Source organism: Rhinolophus sinicus, chromosome 17 (genome assembly GCF_057876585.1).
Source record: "Rhinolophus sinicus isolate RSI-liver-muscle chromosome 17, RSI-T2T, whole genome shotgun sequence".
NCBI lineage: Eukaryota > Metazoa > Chordata > Mammalia > Chiroptera > Rhinolophidae > Rhinolophus > Rhinolophus sinicus.
The window spans coordinates 60152025-60171452 of record NC_142517.1 but is presented as its reverse complement, the minus strand read 5'-3'; the positions used below and the strand labels follow the sequence as shown (position 1 = coordinate 60171452).

The 19428-nt window shown below is 47.6% G+C and overlaps 1 protein-coding gene across 2 annotated transcripts in view; it reads right to left on the bottom strand.

Moving 5' to 3' along the window:
- ITGB5 (integrin subunit beta 5) overlaps positions 1 to 19428 on the bottom strand; it is a 117826-nt gene that overhangs the window by 14465 nt on the left and 83933 nt on the right. For both annotated transcript variants that reach the window (XM_019738981.3, XM_088794189.1), the window contains one exon: positions 17621 to 18050. In XM_019738981.3, coding sequence (XP_019594540.3) covers positions 17621 to 18050 — 430 coding nt within the window. The remainder of the gene's footprint in view (positions 1 to 17620; positions 18051 to 19428) is intronic.

Below are 19428 nucleotides of genomic sequence, written 5' to 3'. Positions count from 1 at the left end.
TGTTTTTCTTCCTACTCTCATTGTTTCTTCCCGTTCTCATTGTTTCCTACTCTCATCATTTTCTTCCTACTCTCAGATATAACCCAACACAATGTTCCAAAGTGTCCAGGGTTTGGAGAGGAGGTAGCATTTTATTCTGTTGAAGACCTGGGTTTGGGGTGAAGTGTAAGTGTGCTGCAGGGAGAACTTGTACCCCGTGGTGACTGGGCATCTACCGTGTTTCCCCGAAAATAAGACCTAGATGGACAATCAGCTCTAATGCGTCTTTTGGAGCAAAAATTAATATAAGATCCAGTCTTATTTTACTATAAGACCGGGTATGATATGATATGATATATGATGATATGATATGATATGATATGATATGATATGATATGATATGATATGATATGATACCGGTCTTACATTAGTTTTTGCTCCAAAAGACACATTAGAGCTGATGGTCTGGCTAGGTTGTATTTTCAGGGAAACACAGTGAGTGAGAATGATGGCAAAACAGGCAAAGGTGCCTGCTGCTCTGTACTTTCCACTGGGAAGGTTGATCAGCAAGTAAACCAGCTGCTTTGGGTACATCTGATCCCATAGAGGCCTGAGAGCTCCAAAACCCACCCCGAGGCTGGCAGGTGAGGGGACCCCAGATCAGGGGTCAAGTAGACAGTCAGGAGTCAAGGGCAGAAGAGAGTTGGAGTTCATGATTCCCCAAAGGTCACCGAGGTTTCGGGGAAAGGGACAGGACTCAGGCCATCCCTGAAAGTCTCATAAGCCACAACACTTGAGCACAGCAAAAACACAGCAAGAAAGAATGGTGTACAAAGAACCTGGAAAGTGGTCAGAGCCCACTTCAGTGGGCTGAGCAAGCAAGTGGGAGCTGCTGAGGGGCTGCGGGACATTAGAAAATCCTTATGCCCATGGCTTTGGACCTCAAATATCTGGTGATTCCAAAGCAAAGCCCCAGCAAGCCAAACAAGGAAGGAAGCCGCGGGCTCCATGCTTCGAAGAAGAGCTGAAGCCTCCTGAAGGCTTCTCCTCAGTGACGCCCCCTGGTAGCCCTGACGAGTTCGCTTGTCAGGTAGTTGATCACCTTTCAAAGACAGCTTAAAGCAGCGACGACAAAGATGTGGCACATGCTGCCATGTCCCCCTTCACACCTCATCATGGAATTCTTTTCCAGAGAGCCTGGGAGGGGCCTCAGAACCTTCCTCAACTCTGCACTCCCGGCAGGTTCTATCATCCTGGGAGCAGTGCACAAGGTATGACTACTTGCCATATTGGTTTAAAGCTTCCAAGCCTCCTTTAGAAAGCATAACCCATATAGAGTGTTAAAAACTATGTAGGTCTGGTCACATTTTATCATAATCCACGTCTCAGATCCTGCAATTGGGCTCAATCTGCATGTGCGGGGATTTCCCACAACTTCTGGTCTGCCCTTGGCCGCTCCCAACATCCCAGTGGGAACACGTGTTATTAAAATGACGAGGGTCATTTGGCCCTGTCCCAAGGATCAATAACCTGCCCGTCACCAGCAGAACTGAATGGGGACTGCGAACATGGTCCTGGCAAACAGCACACAGACGCCCTAAGCAAGGACCCCTCATCGGAGCAAAGCTCATTTAGAATGCCCCCCCCAACACCTTGGCAAAGTGAGTTGAATTTAATGATGCCTGTTTAATATTGTGCAGACATAAAAATATTTTCATTACACATAGATAGGGATATTGAAGGGCATGTGAAAGCACTTTGTAAGCTGTGAATTGCTACATGTGCAAGTTATTAGTAGTACTACCTTTGTTAGAATGATTGATAGCTAAATGGACAGGAAGTTGTAAATGGGTCCATTTATACAGAATTCAACAGCTTTCCTTCAGCACAACAGTGCCTGTGTGGGCTGGGGGCCAAGACGTGGCCTCCTTGCCTCCTTTTATAAAACAGAATGCGGGCTATTTAGAGGAAGGGGTGCCCTTGAAGCAGGCTGGGAAAGAGCTGATGGAAAAAAGGAAGAGGAACCAGTGGCCTGGAAGCCAAAGGGACGTGAGAGGAAGGCCCAGCACCAGTGTTCTGTAGAGGTCAGAAGGGCTATTCCGACAGTGGCTACTGGGTTTTGCTACCGTCAGTGGAGATGGGAGGGCAGAACCCAGCCACTAGAGAGGTGAGGAAGTGGTGACAGTCTGGGTAGGCAACTCCCAAGTTACCTGGTGGAGCAGGGAAAGGAAGCAATGGGAAGGACAGGGGATTTTGAAGGAGGAATATATTTGAGCATTCTTCTGACTAAAGAGAAAGATTGAGAAGATAGAAAGTTTTGGGGGAAATGGAGGGATTGAGGGAATGGCAAACTCTAAATTGATCACAGTGGAAAGAGATGTAGTGGGAGAAACGGGAGAGGACGGGCTGAGGGGTGAGGGCTGTGGCCAAAGATGCTACATTTTCAGACCCAGCAGTGGAGTTCAAGGTCATAGCAAATGACCTTGCGGATCAGCTGTGTGAAAGGCTGAGGGACAGTGCTGGTACCAAGTTCAAATCTGCCCTCCACATCCACTCTGTCACCTTGGGCAAGTCCTTAAACCTGCGTAATGATCTGTTTCCTCATCTGTCAATAAGGACAATGCCTTCCTCGTGGGAATGTTTTGAGACCTGTGGGGGTTATTGCAAGCACAGCCCCCCACATGGTATCTGGCACAGGGGGCGCTCAGGAAACGGTAGCTGGAATTGCTGGGATTGCCACTGCAGCTGAGCAATCGAGGAACACAGAGACCAATGCAGTGGATAGCTTGGCACAGGGAAATGCAGGACGCCTGGAAGGTAGGACTTGGGGGAGAGGGAGTAAGCGTGCGGTGCAGTGTAGGGGGTGACCAGGAGGTCAGTAAGTGACAGATATGAGGACCATGAAGTGGGATGGCACAACCTCAAAGGAGGGGAGTGAGTTCAAGGGGGTGGAAAGCAAAGCAGGGAGCACTGAAGAGCAAGGGGAGTGCGGAGTGGGGGGTGGGAAGCAGTCAGCATCCCCCAGCACCCCCCCCACCAATGCTCTCCGGGACCACCAGTTTTAGGAAAAGGGGGGCGTGGGGATTCCTGCGTAAGGCTGAGGATGAAGAGAAGCCTGTTTACCCTGGAACGTGGCAGGTGGTGAAGAGCAGAGCTGGGCTCCAAGGACACTTTTGGAAAAGGCAGCAGTAGGTGTAGTGGTTAACGTGGGGCTTCTGGAACCTGTGCCTGGGTTAGCCTCCTAAATTTGCTATTTACCAGAAGGAATGGGTGTTTAACCCCTCTGTATCTTCGTTTCTTCTTTTTTAAAATGGGGCTAATAAAAGTGCCCCCCTTGTAGGGCTGTGTGAGTTCAATCACTTAACCAGGATAAGGCACTTGGTGTTGGGCATATAGTAAGTGCTCAATAAATGCTAGTGAAGTTCATCACCATAATCATTGTTGTGGTGGTTATAATGGGAGCGAGGGGAAGGGGTAACATGGGGTAGATCTTCTTGGAGGATAGGCGGGGAGCACCTTCTGGGAGCTCGGATCAAAGATTTTCAGGGTGAAAAGCTCCCATAAGGTTACCTGATCCCAGTCCTGCCTGAAAGGAGAACACCTGACAGAGCGGGCCCCCAGAGCCTTGGTGGGGAGGCTGACACACAAAGGTGCCTGAGATCCTGCTTGGGAGGCTCCTTAAGGTGTGTCAATGTGTAGCCCAGGAGGGAGGGAAGCAAACCCGGCCCTCAGCAGGAAGAGGACAGCTAGATGTCTGAGGCACGGCTATGGGACCCTTGCAAACAAATCATCTCTCCACAGCTGGTCCAAAAATAGATCTCATCCAGCTTGGAACAGAACGCACTGTGGCTTCCCTCAGTGGCAGCTTCTGTCCCCTCCGGGAGTCCATGCTGACTGACAGGGGAGGGCTCAGCTCAGTTCCTGAGACAGGAAGGACACTTCCCTTTCCCTTTTCTCATGGCCCTGTCTCCCTCTCCCTCCCCACACGTATATATGGTCACTTCCTCTCTCTCTCATTGTTTCCTCTCAGTTCCTGCCTCTCTCACAGAATCCCCTTCTCCTCGAAGTCCCAAGGCCCCCACCCTCTCCCACTGCCTGCAGCATCTCCTTCACTCACAACCCTCTGTCTGCCCCCCAGTCTCCCCCCTCCTCTTTCTCTTCCCCTTTTCTCAGGAGACAGCCATATAAACAGGAAGCGGTTAAGAGAAAAAGAAAAAGAAGGGGTGTGTGCGGGAAAGCCTTTGCTCCTTTGGAATATTTCCCTGTCACTGAAGTCCGGTCTTGTCTGTGTTCTGGACACCTCTGGGTGGAACCCTGGGCCCAGCTCCTGGAACTCTCCAACAACCGTGTTAAAAACAGCAGGAACCCAATTCAGAGCTTAACTTGCTTCCAGCCATGGGGGTCTGTGTGACTCAGGGGCCCAGAGAATCTGCTGAGCCAGGGCAACTGGGATTAGATCCCACAGCCCTGCCCTCTTCAGTCTCAGGCAGATGTTTGGACCTCACCACCCCCACCCCGTACCGTCTGTGGACACACAGCAGAGAAGAGTAGCCTCATTGTCAAGGATACACTGGCGCTCACAAAAATCTCCATGGAGAACCAAAGCCAGACGTGGCCTGACCTCTCTGGGGCCAAACGCATATACAGGCTTGCGAAAGGGTATGGCATATCTGTCTGGGGCTTCTGAACAAGGGGAAACTCCCTCCTAGGAAGTGCTCTTCCTGGTTCTTTGTTGACAAGCAGGTTAGTATTACATAACAGGCCCTCCCGTGTCCTCAAGTGTCCCTGCTTGGCCCATGCTGCCTGCCAGTATTCTCAGGGTGTGTCCGAGTCTGATCCTCGTGGGACCGTGCCCCTCTCACTACTTTGTCTTTCCCTCCCGTGCACTGGCTTTGGTTTCAAAACAGTAAAGAACAGAGCTTTTTGAGATGCACAGGATATGTTCCCCATTCCCTCGTAATGAACCTTAGCCTGGCTCCAGGCACTTCAGCAAAAACAAAATGAACCTCCAGCACCAAGACAGAAGTCACTCTTTACAAGTGGCGTACTCCCCAGGGGCTTCCTAAGCCTGTAAACACCACATTGTCTTGCCAAGGATGAGTTAGTTACTGACCAGAGAACCTGCCAACGTCGGGAAGCTCCTCCCACCGAGAAAGCACAGCACTGCTCCATTAAACACCAAGCCTGAACTTAGCTCATGCAGAAAGTCTCTGACCAACTCAGTGCTTTCCTTACCACTCTGCTTGCAACTCCTTGGACCTGCTCGGTTGGGGACGTCCATTTCTGAATGGGTGCCACTGTACAATCTCAGCTACCTACTTGCTGGCTCTGGGCAGTGGTCCAGTTTCCTCATCAATAAGAGAGGAATAGTGCCTTGTATATCTTACAAGATTGAGGAAATCCTTTGTAAATGTGTAACAGAAATGTACGGTGTAAGCACTTCACTTGGATTATCTCATTAGTCCTCCCAATAACCCTACACAATGGTACAATTATTACCCTAATTTTCCCAACTATGGAAAACGAGGCATGGAGAGGCCAAGTAATTTATTTGAAGTCCCACAGCAGATAGGTGTTGGAGCTTGGATTTGAACCATATTTGTTCAGCCCCGGAGCCCATCTTCCTAACCACTACATATACGGCCTCTCCAGCATAATCCAGTCATGATTAAAAGATGAAAATTAAAACACATAGGATGAATATTCAAGGTGACCCAGGCTGTGGTATAATTAAAAATGTGTAACAGACCCATCCACAAGGCTGGCTCTTTTAAATAACTGAGCATTAAATCACTTTGGCCTCCATTTTCTTATCTGTCAAGTAAGGGTGGTAGACTAGGTGAGCTCTACGTTTCCTCTACCACTGACATTACTGTTCAAGGTCAGAGTAGGGAGAAATCTGAAGAGCCTGGGACGGGCTCCAGGTAAAGCTATAGGTTTTGGAATAGTAGATGAGAGAAGGCATTTGGGGTGCAAAAAATAGCATGAGTTCATTTGTGAAGATGAATAGAGAGAGTGGACATCCTGAAAGGGATGTATTTGAAAGGGAGAGATGGGTAACAAGGGGGCTAGATATGGGCCTATTGGATGGATGGATGGATGAATAAATAGATGCATGGGAAGGAAGGAAGAAACAAAAGAGGGAAGGAAAGAGGGATGGAAAGAGGGAGGGAGTATAAGGAGGGTGATTGTAGAGGATGGGGCCGGAGTGCTACACTGAGGAAATTTGAGTTTATCCTTTAGGCCCCAAATAGCTCGACAATACACTTATCACTGAGGTGAGCTGAGGGCCTCCCCTGGACCCTACAGCATTCTCATGGTTCATTTCCCATTCGATGGTCTTCCCATTCCCCAAGTCACTTCCAATGTGGCCTCCTTAATCATTGTTCTCAATGTAAATTATATGATGACACTGTTTTTCTTAAAACCCTGTAATGGCCCCTCGTCACTTAAAGTGTACTTTCTATTATTTATACTTTGTGCACAACATACAAGGACTTTCATTGTCCAACATCCCAACCTACCTCTCAGGTCTCTTCACCTGTTCCTGCTTCCCCAGATACCCCAGGTTCCGGCCATTCCAAACCACTCACAGCCTCTAAAAGGTGCTGAACATTAGCATATTTTTGTTTTGAAACAATCACTTTGACTGCATTGAGAAGAGCAAACAGATTGGTCTGGGGGTAGCAGAGGTGGAAAAAAGATGAATTTCAAAGAGATATGAAAGATCAGTGGACAAGACTTAGTGGCAGATGGGATGCAGAAGTTGAGGAGAAGGTACCATATTTCCCTGAAAATAAGACCGGGTCTTATATTAATTTTTGCTCCAAAAGATGCATTAGAGTGTATTTTCAGGGGATGCCTTATTTTTTCATGTACAATAATCTACATTTATTCAAATACAGTCATGTCATCTTCTTCTGGAACATCGTCATAATGTACTAAATGCATCTGTCTGGCTGACGATCTTAACTGGGGCTTATTTTCGGGGTAGGTCTTATTTTGGGGAAAACACAGTAGGAAAAAGGACGGTTCCTGGGTTTCTACCGTGCACAACTGGATGAAAGGTGGAGACAGGGAAAATCAGAAGGAAACTGTGGTTGGCAGGAAGATCATGGTATCCGCTAGAGACATCCTGAGACTAAGGTGCACGTACGTGGAGATGCCAAGAAGGCCAGTGGCCAAAGGGAGCTCGGGAGCAAGTCTGAACAACATGAGGGGTAACAGAAGGTGTGGGCTCGATGACATTCCCTGGAGAGAGCACAGGGAGAGGGTGGCTAGGCCATCCCTAGGACAATTCAGCACTGAACCGGTTGCTAGAGGAGACGGACCCTGCAAAGGAGACTACAAAGTTGTGACTGAAAGTGGGGAGAAAGCACTTCAAGGCAGGCATGGTCAGCAGTATCAACTGCTGCTGAAAAGTCAAGGTGAGGGCTGAAAAAATCCATTAGATGGAGCAGGACAAGGCCATTAGGGATCTGGGAAGACCTATTTTGGTGGAATCACAGGGCTGACTCCAAATTGAACTGAGGAGAGGGCTGAATGGGAGGGGACAAATAAAGACAGTGTACACAAATGTTTTGAGAAATATAGCTGTATGAACATGGAGGAAAGAGTTGCTGGCAGTGAGTGGGGTAGGCGATTGAGGGTGTCTCTTTATCCTATTATTTTCCCTTTTTTTTTTTTTTTTTTAAGGTTGAAGAGACCTGAGCATGTTCTATAACTGACCAGAAGACTTAGTTAAGAGAGAGAGTGTAATACATAATCACTTATCACATGGACATATTTGTTTGTTGACTCGTTCGACTCTTCTTGTTAGCCTACACCATACAAAATCAGACTGTGTATAATTCATGTTTGCCCCGTGACTCACTAGCATGGCGTCAGGCACACAGTAGAGGCTCAGAATGTGCTGATGGTTGTTGGAGGCTGTGAACATCATCAGGACACTCCTGATGCCCTGGGGAAAGACATCCAATGCTGGAAATTAGAAAAGGAACAGAAGCATTATTGATGCTTATGAACTCCAATGAGACGTTTGAGATATTTCCAATTCTTAACACATGTCCAAGAAACCCTGAGACTTCAGGGTAACAGGAGGAAAAAAGGATAAAGACCTCTCTTTCCTTGGCAGGAGATGGTTACAATCAAGCAGAAGTCACAGGCTTTGCACCCCGCTACTGTTCTTGAATACTGTTCAGATTTCTCTAGCAAAAGACTCTTCAGAGATGTGAACAATGACGCATCCTGAGCCTCAGGGCCAGCTGCCTCTCTGTCCTTGGCTTGGGGTCAATGAACCAGCACTGACAAGGTCAACGGAGGGTGCTTCCTAACAGGTGATTCCCTGACAAGCCCCTCACCCTTTGCCTTCATTTCTTGGCCCACATGTTGCATTCTGTATCTGAGCAGCAAAGTAGGACCACTACTAAATAAATACGGTGATGTTGTTTACGCTGATCTTTCCCGAACCTCAACATTACTTTCTGAGATGACAGTACTGGCTAGAAAGCTGACTCTACTAACAAAGGCAATAGAGTCCTCTCAAAAGGACAGCTTTGCCTTTCTGATTTCTCCATGCTGCTGCCCACGCTGCCCAATCCCTCTAATTACCACTGCATTTCACACAAGAGCAGCAAGGAAAGGGCTTGATCTCTGGCCCAACACTATCAATCACAGGGAGAGTAAAGCAATGAAGGGAAGATGGAAAAATCCCATGTTCTCTAATGAACTCACCTTTCCAGTTTCAAAGATGTCTGGAAATAGCTGAGTGAGATGAAGCATAGGACCCCGAGAACACTGACTCAGAAAGAAAAACAGAAGGCCTGTGGCCAAAAGAAATAGAGAAACCTCAGATCAACCTCTTGAGTTTGGCTAACCCGGCCCAATCCGCCGGCAGTCACTTCCGGGGAAATGTCAGCCACAGTCAGGAGGACATGACTTACCCCCCTCTGGATCACTGCAACAGGCTGAGAGGAGGACTATTTTCAGCCTGGAAAACTGTCACGTTGTTGTGGTTGCTTGGCAGTTGCCATAGTCCACCCTCAGCTGGCCACTGTTCAGAGCCTGGTGCAGCGCTCCCAATGGACAAAGTTGGTTTGGAATGTCCCAGGAGTGGGCCACGCTGAAGCTTGGCTGCCAGGAGCCCAGCCAAGCCACAAGATAGCAGGAAGCAGCACCCCCGGAGGGTGCGGGGAGATGGGCTTTTCTTGGGTCAAGGCTTTGGGCCAACACTGGGGGGGAGTGTAGCCAACATGCCCGTCTTCTCAGCCACAGCCGCCCCAACATGATCGGACAGTAACAGCCACATCAACCTCTGGGTAGAGTAACAACAACTAAATGAGATCATCCTGCAAGCGTGTTTCAGGAATTAGAACAGGCTAACAAAGGGTCAGTTAAGTGGGTGCAGCATAATCATTGACAACAGCCAGATACCTGCTGAACACTAAGAGAAACACTCTGGGCTTTGCGTCCGATTAGTAACCATAGGATGGGTACCTCAGCCAGTCCTTTGGTCCACGTGTGTCCTTCAGCCTGGTCTGCTGTGTCTCATATAGCTTTACGTAACCCAGAGACACTTAGGAAAACAGAGACTAAATGCTTCCTAAAACGTTGACTGAAATAAACAGCACTTACTTATTAAGTAGGACTAGGAAAATGTGGGCTAAATGCTCAGATGGGGGCAGGGAGGGCTGAACTGAGAGTTCACATCCTTGGGACAGGTCTCAAGCTAATCAAAATAAGTAAAAATAAGGTCACTATTTACTGGCAAGTTTCCCCTCGTCTGTATCTATCATCAAGAATAGCAAGGAGCTTTAGTCTAGGTTCTGGGCCCCCGTTTTCCCAAACACAAGCAGGTAATACACATTTGATCTACTGTGTGTGATGGGTGGTATTACAAAAGGCATGACAGGCACATAATCCCACTATAGTGCTTGCTCATAATGAGCGCAAGATACTAACAAATTAGCCTCAGCTTGTTTCTAAGGAAAGCGCCTCAATATAGTGAAAAGGGCATTAACAATGACTCTCCTTGCATTATTACAACATCTGCCCATTGCTAAAGGCCAATGCTGTGATATCAAATAACACAGCAACTTGGGGAGTATATTTCTTTAGGCTGGGGACGATGGGGTCACCTGGTCAAGACTATGGGGGATGGCTGTTGGGTGGGGTGATAGGGGACCCCCTCCTCCAGGTCAGAAGGCAACAAGCCAGGCTCAGGAAAGGGTCCTGGAGAAAAGAATCAAGACTTCTAGCAAGTCAGAATAGCTCAGAGCACACTCCAGACACCAGGAAGCACTTGGATCTGGGTGGAGCTCTGAAGCTAATGTTCTGAGAGTCACAGACACTCACCCCAAAGGAAAACAGGGCTCCTTCCAATCCTGCCCCACCCTGCCAAAGGCACCGAGCAGCAGAGGCCTGTAATCAATTATGTCACAGTTTCCAGAGTCAAGAGCAAACTCAAAGTGACAGCTCAACACCCAAGAAATGGAACAAAAGCAGCCTTAGGAATAACTCTTTGAGTCACCAGAGGTCTCCCATAGTTTTCAATTTAACTAAGAATGAAAAATGTTGTAACATGGGATTCTATAATATCAAAAAGCTAATACCACCCAAATCTATACATGACTAAGATCTTATCTTTGACATTCACGTGGTCTTCCTAGGATTTTCCTTTGCTTTTTAAATTTCATTATTTCCTTTACAAGCCAAACTTCATGACCTTAAGGACCAGGCCTGAAGTTCAAAAGCATGTGCAGAATCCTTGTCACACAGAGTCCTGTCTGCACACCATTCCAAGGAGAGACAGAAGAGTGGTGAGGGGAGATCCAATGCTAAGATCACTCCATTTTCCATATGACTGGTGAATTGTTTCTTAAGATGTTTCTAAAAACAGGATCTCAGCAGTAAGCAAAGGCAGTAAGAAAATTCCATTCCCAGAGCTAAGCTCAGAGCACCGAGCAAGGCAAATTCTCACAATGGCTTCCCAACACCCTCTCTCTTGTCTTTCAAGACCTCCTGTAAATCTGGATGGAGATGGTAGAAGCTTAAATGATTCCTATCTTCCTTCCTCAATCCCAGAAAGTTTCTGAGATGTGGAAAATTCCAGGGGTCCCAAAAACTTAGAAATTAATCCAACTCTGTGCCCTTGGCGCCGAGTACAACACTTGGTATACGAGGAATGTTCCATGAGCTCTAGCTGAATGAGAAGAATGCAGCAGCCTTCCTAAAACAAACTAACCCTCAGTGAGCGATCATTGTTTCCATATCTGTAGCTGCACTGTCCAAGATCAGATACTTATTATGCTCTGGTTTTTCCAAAGAGATTTCTCCAACCACAAGCTGCAAGAAGCTGGCTGACTCCAGAGCTGAGCAGCCCAGCTCACCTAATTCACAGGTTGGCCTGAAAGATGCATTGTTTCCTTACATGACAGCCCCGAAATTTTGGTTCCTTTTTGCCTTTCAAGTGAACTTGAGCATTGTCTAAGTACAGAGGGAATTTTTGGAGAATTCCTAACCATAAGATGCTTGTTGAGAACTTCTGAAAACAACCTATTTTGATGTCATGAATGTGTCTGCTGCTTATCTCTGTGTAAGAAAATGTTCTTCCAGGAAGGGGGTGGGCAGGTAATAACATTTATTCAATACCCTTGGTGGAGAGGCAGCATGCAAGGAGCTTTACAGTACTATCCTATTTGATGCTCTGGGGTCTTTGACAGATAAGAAAATCTGTCAGAGAGGGTACATGAATAGCCCAAGGTCACAGAAGCAGGTAAGGGCAGTGCCAGGTTTAGAATCCAGATTTGAACATGCACTGTTCACAACCATTCTGGTAAATGGTCCTCAGTAGAAGTATCTTTACTAATTACAGGTATATCATTCCTTATAATCATAGCTACTGAAGAATTCTGTAACAAATTCTGTTCTCAGAGACACCCCATTTGGAGTACTCCAGAACAAATCTGACTCTTACGGCCTTCCCTGTCATGCGTATAATTAGAATTTATATAATACTTGATAAGGGAAACTGCTATGCAGGATATGCCTGTGAGGGAGAGAGGCCTTTTATCTAGCACTTGGGTAATCATGAACAAACTGAACAGAGGTTCATATAAACCTGAAGAATTTTCTAGGCTCTCTCACCTGAGGCACATAGTGGTAGCCATCCCACCAAAAGACCCCTCTCTTTGGAAATTAAATATGTCAAATCTTAATTCACTGAAAAGGTACACGTTGAAGCCTTTGTCATGGAGCCACTCAGTATGGTCCTGTAACAAATCATTTACGAAATGTGCACATTGCACTGGAGCGACAGAAGGTACTGCTGTGACCATAGCCCCAGGAATGGCCACCACGCTGCTGGTTCTGAGCGTGAAAATCACATTTCTGAAAAGAACAGTAGAAATATGGTGAGAAGTACTTTTATAAACATATCTGGATACCTGTTGCCACGGGAGGTGTTTCATTTGGTGAGAAATAAGACGTCCAGAAGGAGGCGATAAGGTCAGAGGCACTTTTAACTGGAGAGATTTAACAGAACCTTGTGAAGCCTTCTGGAAACCAGCAGCCCAGACCCAGAACCTGTGCTTAGATGCTGGCTCTGACCCCTAAGAATGGCACCGGTAGTGTCACTTGAGTCACTCTCCTTTTAGTTATATTTGAGCGAGAACTACAGATGCCCCTTGACCTCTAATTACCTGACTCATATCAAAGGATATATACATACACATACACACATGTACACATATATACATGCATTGTACATGTGCTCACGCACACGTGTACACACACACACACACACACACACACACACACACACAAACTGGCCAAATAGCCTGTTAGATGGAGTAAAATACATGAGAATTTATTTACTTTTGGAATCTCACAGTCATGAGACGAAAAAGGTTCTGTTCAAAATTCTATATCCTATTTGATTTAAATTGTCTCAATATATGAAGGCCAAGAAGTAGCAAATTATGGAATGTACCCCAGTGCAGTCATTTTAGTACAGAGACTGCTGAAAGCATCAGGGTTGAGACTGATTGCAACAGTTTACCATAATCGAGTAACTCAAATCCCAGAAAACGCACTGTACGGAAGCCAACAAAGAACAACAAAGTTTGAGCCATAACATTTCATTATGTTAAAAACCACTAAACAGCTGTTTAGTAGTGGGACTCTGAAGGGGCAACACTTTACGAGACTAAAAAGAATAGAAACGGTCAAAACGGACCCGTAAAGCTCCCTTTGCACACACAGGAATAGTCTGTGGATAGAACCGTTCTCTAAGTTCTGTTGCCTCTAGAAAGCAGAGAGAGACACAACAGCCCTGACTGTACACACATTTCCATGACAGGGTGTCACAAAAGTAACAACGAAGTTGTTCAGTTGCTTCCAGATCTTAGTCTGATCTGCTTCACTACTAACTTTTATGACGGATAACATACTACAAATGTGTAATTGCTCGCATTTCCCCCTCAGTCCAGTCTCTTGGCTGGGAGGTGGGGCAAGGACTACAAGCCTCTTATAAACAGAAAGACCAGAGAGAAGTGGAAGGAGCTTCTCTAGAATGTCCCCACCAATTCTGGCCCTGGCTCTGCCTCTGCCCCCGTCTGAAGACAGACCACAAACACACAGTCCCCTTGAAGGGACAGGCAGCAGGGAAAAGGGTTGAGAAAGCCTGAGAGAGAAAGCTGAAGTCAGCTGCTTACGACTCTCTGAGTCAGCATCTTCAAGACCAGAGTGGTTATTGGGAAGTAAGACTTCTCTCCCACAAAAACCCCAAATGTAACAGCAGCCCAAGAGCTCAAAACTAACACACCCAATTCCAGAGTGGGGGCCCCAAGCCAATGACGGGTACCAACGAACTGGGGGCTGGAACGCCTGTCCACAGCTGCCTCTTGAACAAGCTGTAGTGTTCGAGAGATGGTGAAAGAAGAGCTGCTGTGCGAGGAGCGCTGCCCGGATGTGTCATCCAGTCCTGCCTGGAGCCAGGCTTTGAGTCTTTCCTCAACTATCCAAACAATAGTGGCCTCACTCCAGAAATTGCTTTCTCCAGGAAGACGTCAATAGCTTCACGTTCAACTCATTGTCGCTTTTTTAGTGAAGTGGTGGAGGAGCCTAGTTGGGGATGGGATGGAACGAGAGTCAAACTGTCCTAATCAACGATGGAGTAAAGTAATTCGACTTCAAGTGCTTCCTAGCATACAATATTATTTACAAAAAGCAAGATACAAAATTGTATACAACCACAAACACACACACCAACTTAGAAAAAAAGTCTAGAAGGAAAAGTACTAACCTCTTAAAGTATGAGTGATGGAATTAAGAACAATTTATTTTATGTCTTTCTACCCTTCAAAATATTCTAGACCTCAGAAGAATCCTTCAGCGATCTGGAGCGATCAAGTGACACTGTGTTGGAAAGGAGGCATACGAAACAGTGAGGGTAAAAGGAGTTTCTTGTCTGGTCGCCAGATGGTCCAAATTAACCCTCGTCACCCAGAAGGAGACAAACGGCACAGAATGACCACACATCCATTGGCTTCCCTGTATTTTCCAAGTTTTCTTTAAGAATGTGTATGGTTTTTCCAGTTGGGGGGTGGGTAAAAGACACCCTATCTCAGCAATCCGGGGAAGTTAATGATTTGAAAAAACATGCATGTGGGAGCCTCAAGGGCTTCTGGAACCTCCTATTTCTCTACCCAGGGACACGAGTCTCCCAATACTGCAGGGTTGTATGAAGTGAACGGAGGAGGAGAGAAGGGCACCAGGGGTCTGGCAGAATTCTGAAATGCAACATTAGCTCAGAACTGTGGGTTCTGGTGGTTGAACAAAAAAGCTGCATATTCAGTCAGCTACAGAATATTCCTGTTTCCAAAATGCCATTTCCCCTACTGAGGCCACTCACACGTCATCTACTAACCCTCTCTCCCCAGCACCTCCAGGCTCTGTTCTGTATTCACAGGACTGAAACATCTGAGAGCGGGAGAGGAGGCATCCACCGCACACTGAGCCCTGTTTGCTGCCCAGCTCCATGCCCGCTCCTCTGTCTATGTCTTCTCCTTCAGCTCTCACAGGAAGGCAGAAACAAGGCGTGCTAGGCCATTTTTAGGGACAGGAAAACCAGAAGTCCAGGACAACCCAGGCAGAGGGCTGATAAACTGTGGAAGTGGAATGTATATGGGTTGTCGGACATGGACGCCCTGGCTCCCAGGCAACGTACACACAAGCAGCCTTCTGGATGGAGATCTGGTAGAGGATTATTCCTGACTCCTCAGGGCAGAGGAGAGACAGTTCTGTGAAAATATTTGCTAGTAAGTTTAAGCAAAACAAAACACTTCTGAAAGCCAATGGCAGACACTGCCAGGCTTCTTGGAGCCTTGGTGGTGGCTGCTAAAGGGACTGGAAACTCCAGCCCACCACGATGGGACGCCTTAGGCAAAGCCCAGAGATTTACAGGGGGAAGGCCGGCTGCTCCTGCACACCGGGCAGCCGCTGTGGCTTCCATTGAAGCCACTGGTGGTCAGTGAGTCCTCCTTTTGTGCTAGGCACTTCACATGCATTCTCATTGCTCACAACCGCTCTACACCCAAAGGGATACACGCAGCATGTGTTGTTAACGGATTTAGAGCTGGGTCTGCCTGATTCTAAGCACATTTTCTGCTAACCCAGACGGAACCATTCAGCTAATCCCAATCTATCCTCCCTTTGACAGGGAAAGAGGGGATGCCTGCTGCATGTTCAGCACATCAGATCCTTACTCTTCTACCTTGCTTACTCTTCTATGACATTTATGTGTCCTGCACTTTCTGGAGCAATCCCAATGTTGAACATGTGGGTCCCACTGCACCCAAGGGTGCACTTATAACTTGTCTGCTGGTGCAGTCGGCTCTAGAAGACCTCACTTGCTAACCCGTGTCTGTGCAACCCTCAGCACTTGTTTCTCCCATGGAGGGATGGCTACTCCTCCAACAACAATAGATCATTTATATGTTCTGATTGGCTTCATATATTTGTGCTTGATCTTCCCTGCTACACTGTACGTGCCTTTGAAATCAATACTTCCCAGCGGGAAGACCCTTCTCAAGGAAGCAATCCTAGAAACAACAGAATACACACAGAATGCACAGCAGAATACACAGCAGAAGTAACTATAATCCTGCCTAAAATTGTTCCGTTTACTCTATTTACAGGTGGCATGGTGTTGGACGGAATGACACTTCAGAGACACAACTTTCCAGTACCTCATCAGAATGCAACTCCCAGAACGGGAACTGCCACAAACTGTCATCATGTAACTAGAATCCATGTAAAGCCCGATGCTTAAATTTAAAAATGTAAGCATTCAAAGATGGTAAAATAAAAACCGGGCTTGGCTACAGTTCATTCAAAAAATTAAAAATCTTTAAATGTTGGTAGTCAAGTCAAACACGAGCTCAATAATATAACACGATTGTTTAACAGAAAAGAAACAGTGAACACACTGTTAGGATGTGTTCATGGAAGTGGAATGTGCAAATCACAGGAAGCAAATGTTCAGCTGAGCTCTGGGATGCGCCCTCACTCCCCAGGACAAATAACATGTTTGATTCTGAGACGTACGCTCCACATAATGACAGAGCCCTGCGAGAAGGAAGGGATTTGGTGTCCAGCCTGGGTAAGCACAGAGAACAGAGAAACACAAAGAAGTTTGCAGATGTTTGTCGTATGGAAGACGGAGTCTACAACGGGAACCACTGGGTGGAAGTTACTGAGAAACAGTTTTCTGTTCGATATGAAAAGACACTTTCAGATCATGTGTGTGGGAGGCAGAAGATGGCCACCCAAAGATGACCACAGCCTAGTCCCTGGACCCTGTGTCTGTGTTACTTACATGGTAACAGGGACTTTGCAGATGGGATTAAGTGAAGGGTCTCGAGATGGGGAGACGTTCCTGGACTATCTTTGTGGGTCCAACATAATCGCAAGGCTCCTTATAACCGGGAGAGTCAGAGAAAGAGATGTGACAACAAAGGAGAAGTCAGTCAGAGGAAGATCTGAAGAGGCTTTGAAAGTGGAGGCAGGTGCGACAAGCCAAAGGAATGCCGATGGCTTCTAGAAGCCGGAGAAGTCCAGGGAATGGATTCTCCCCAGAGCTTCTAGAAGGAATGCAGCCCGGCCGACACCTGGATTTTAGCCAAACAGCATCCATTTCAGACTTCTGACTTCCAGAACGCTAACAGGATACATTTGTGTTGTTGTAAGCCTCTAAGTTTGTGGTAACTTGTTAGAGCTGCAATAGGAGATGCATGTGATGTCTAACAAGGAAATAACCACTACCAACCCCAGTGAGCTCTCTGTCCCAGGAGGCAGTTAAGAGGCAGAACATCTACCCGTCAGGAATGCTGTGCAGGCAAGTCCTGGGTGACCCACGACAGACCCTCCAACTCTGAGAGTCCACGTCATATGGTGGCGCCGTCTCCTGCTTTTATATTTGACACACTGGTCCCCATTCCCAGGCTTGGGGGTGGGCAAGTCTTGCCCTCATCTCCTCCAGGAGGACAGTGGTAGGAGGTGAAAGGCATGCTTTGAGGGATGTCTGAATAGCACCTGGGCCCGCGCCTGGCTCTGAGCATAAGTGCTTGCCTAGGGTGCCTACCTGAGCAGAGGACGCCTTTATTCCTGGCACAGGAGAAGTTGTCGCACTCGCAGAAAGGCCCGTAGATCTTCCCAAACTCACTCTCGAAGCAGGAACACTGGTTGCAGTTGCACTCCCCACGCCCGCTGCACAGGGGCTTGCCCTCCGCTTCCCGGCACAGGTTCTGGTACCCGCTCTGGTTCTCCCCTTCCTGGCACTCGCACCTGGTGCCCAGGTAGCTGGGGTTGCACTCACACAGGCCACACACGTAAGTCCCATTCCCACTGCATCTGGGACTGTCGGGCTCCAGCCCCACGCTGCAGCCGCACTTGCAGGTGTAGGTGACCCCCACCTCCAGGCTGTCCCGGAACCCCACGGGCCGCAGGGTGAACACGTGCTCCATGTGTTTGTCTGGGCAGCTCCGGGCTTCCACCGACACCTCAAAGGACGCCTGGGCAGGAAGAAAGAGGGGACATTGTGGCCACGGCGAATCAGAATATCTGCACTGACCTCCCGATCACCCAGGGGCCCGGCCCAAGAACAAGTCCTCCGAGGTGCTCGATGGAGAGCTGCCACTGAATCCAGTCCTGTCCACGACATGCATGGAGAACCCCTGCTATGGCCAAAGGAGGAAGCGGCCCCCGGTCAGCAAGCGCCCTCATTTTATGGAGGAAGAGAATATTTGGGCATGCCAGCATTTGACGGCACTGTGCTTGGTTCTTGAATGTTCGTTCATTATCTCTTTTAATCCTCATAACCCTCAGGAAATGGGCTTCGACAGGAAGGGAGAAAGATCCACTCAAGGTTACACAGTTTTTCTTCTCCGCTTTCTTTTCACTTCTATCCTATCCTCTTCCCATCTCCATTTTGAAAGTCATTCATTCAACAAATACGTACGAGGCACTTCCTCTGTGCCAGGCACTGTGCTAGATGTGCTCTCTGAACCATGGGCGCCGGGGTCCAAGGACCCTTCTGTAGAGTGTTCCTCCTTACTGGAGAAGGGACCAGAGGACACAGGTCCCTCCCAGGGTATCTGCCTCCTTACAGCCACACCTAAGAGGACCTGAGTGGTCCTTACAGCTGTGTCTTTCATAACCAGCCCACGGCCCTGAAGTCATAAAAGAAGAGTCATCATGATGAAACGCTCCACACACGTGGACAGACCTTTTCTTTCTTTCTTTCTTTCTTCCTTCCTTCCTTCCTTCCTTCCTTCCTTCCTTCCTTCCTTCCTTCCTTCCTTCCTTCCTTCCTTCCTTCCTTTCTTTCTTTTTTTTTTTTTTTTTTAAAAAAAGCATATAAAGAAGTGTTGCTAACTCCTGAGCTTCTTGTGGGTTGCCTTGGAAACAGGCAGCAAGGTGGACCAAGCTGGCAGATGGCAGTGCAGGAAAGATGCCCGTTAGCTGCCCACTCGGCTGGAATGTGGGGACAGCAAGGACACGCTTGGTGTGATTGTCCCAGAAGCAGAGCACGACTCCTCCACCTCCCCTCCTCCTACTGGGAGAGGAGCCGCGTGAGGTTAGAACCATCCAGCACTGCCCTGAGAGCAGGGCTCTGTGGAAATGCACTGACAGGGAGCTGGCACGCCCTGACCAAATGCCGTCCTGAAGGGCTTCTTCCCTGAACGGCGGTGCTCCCCAAACAGACAGAGGCCTGGGCCCGCTCCAGAAACTGACTCACACTGTCTGGCCCGGATGTCTTTATTTTTCAAAAGTCTCAGATCATTCTGAAGTTCAGAATGGGTTAGAAATCACTTAGCTATTGCTATTTTTAATTCTATTATTTGGGTTGGGATAAAGCTGGTTTTTAAAAAAATAATAACTGGCTTTACT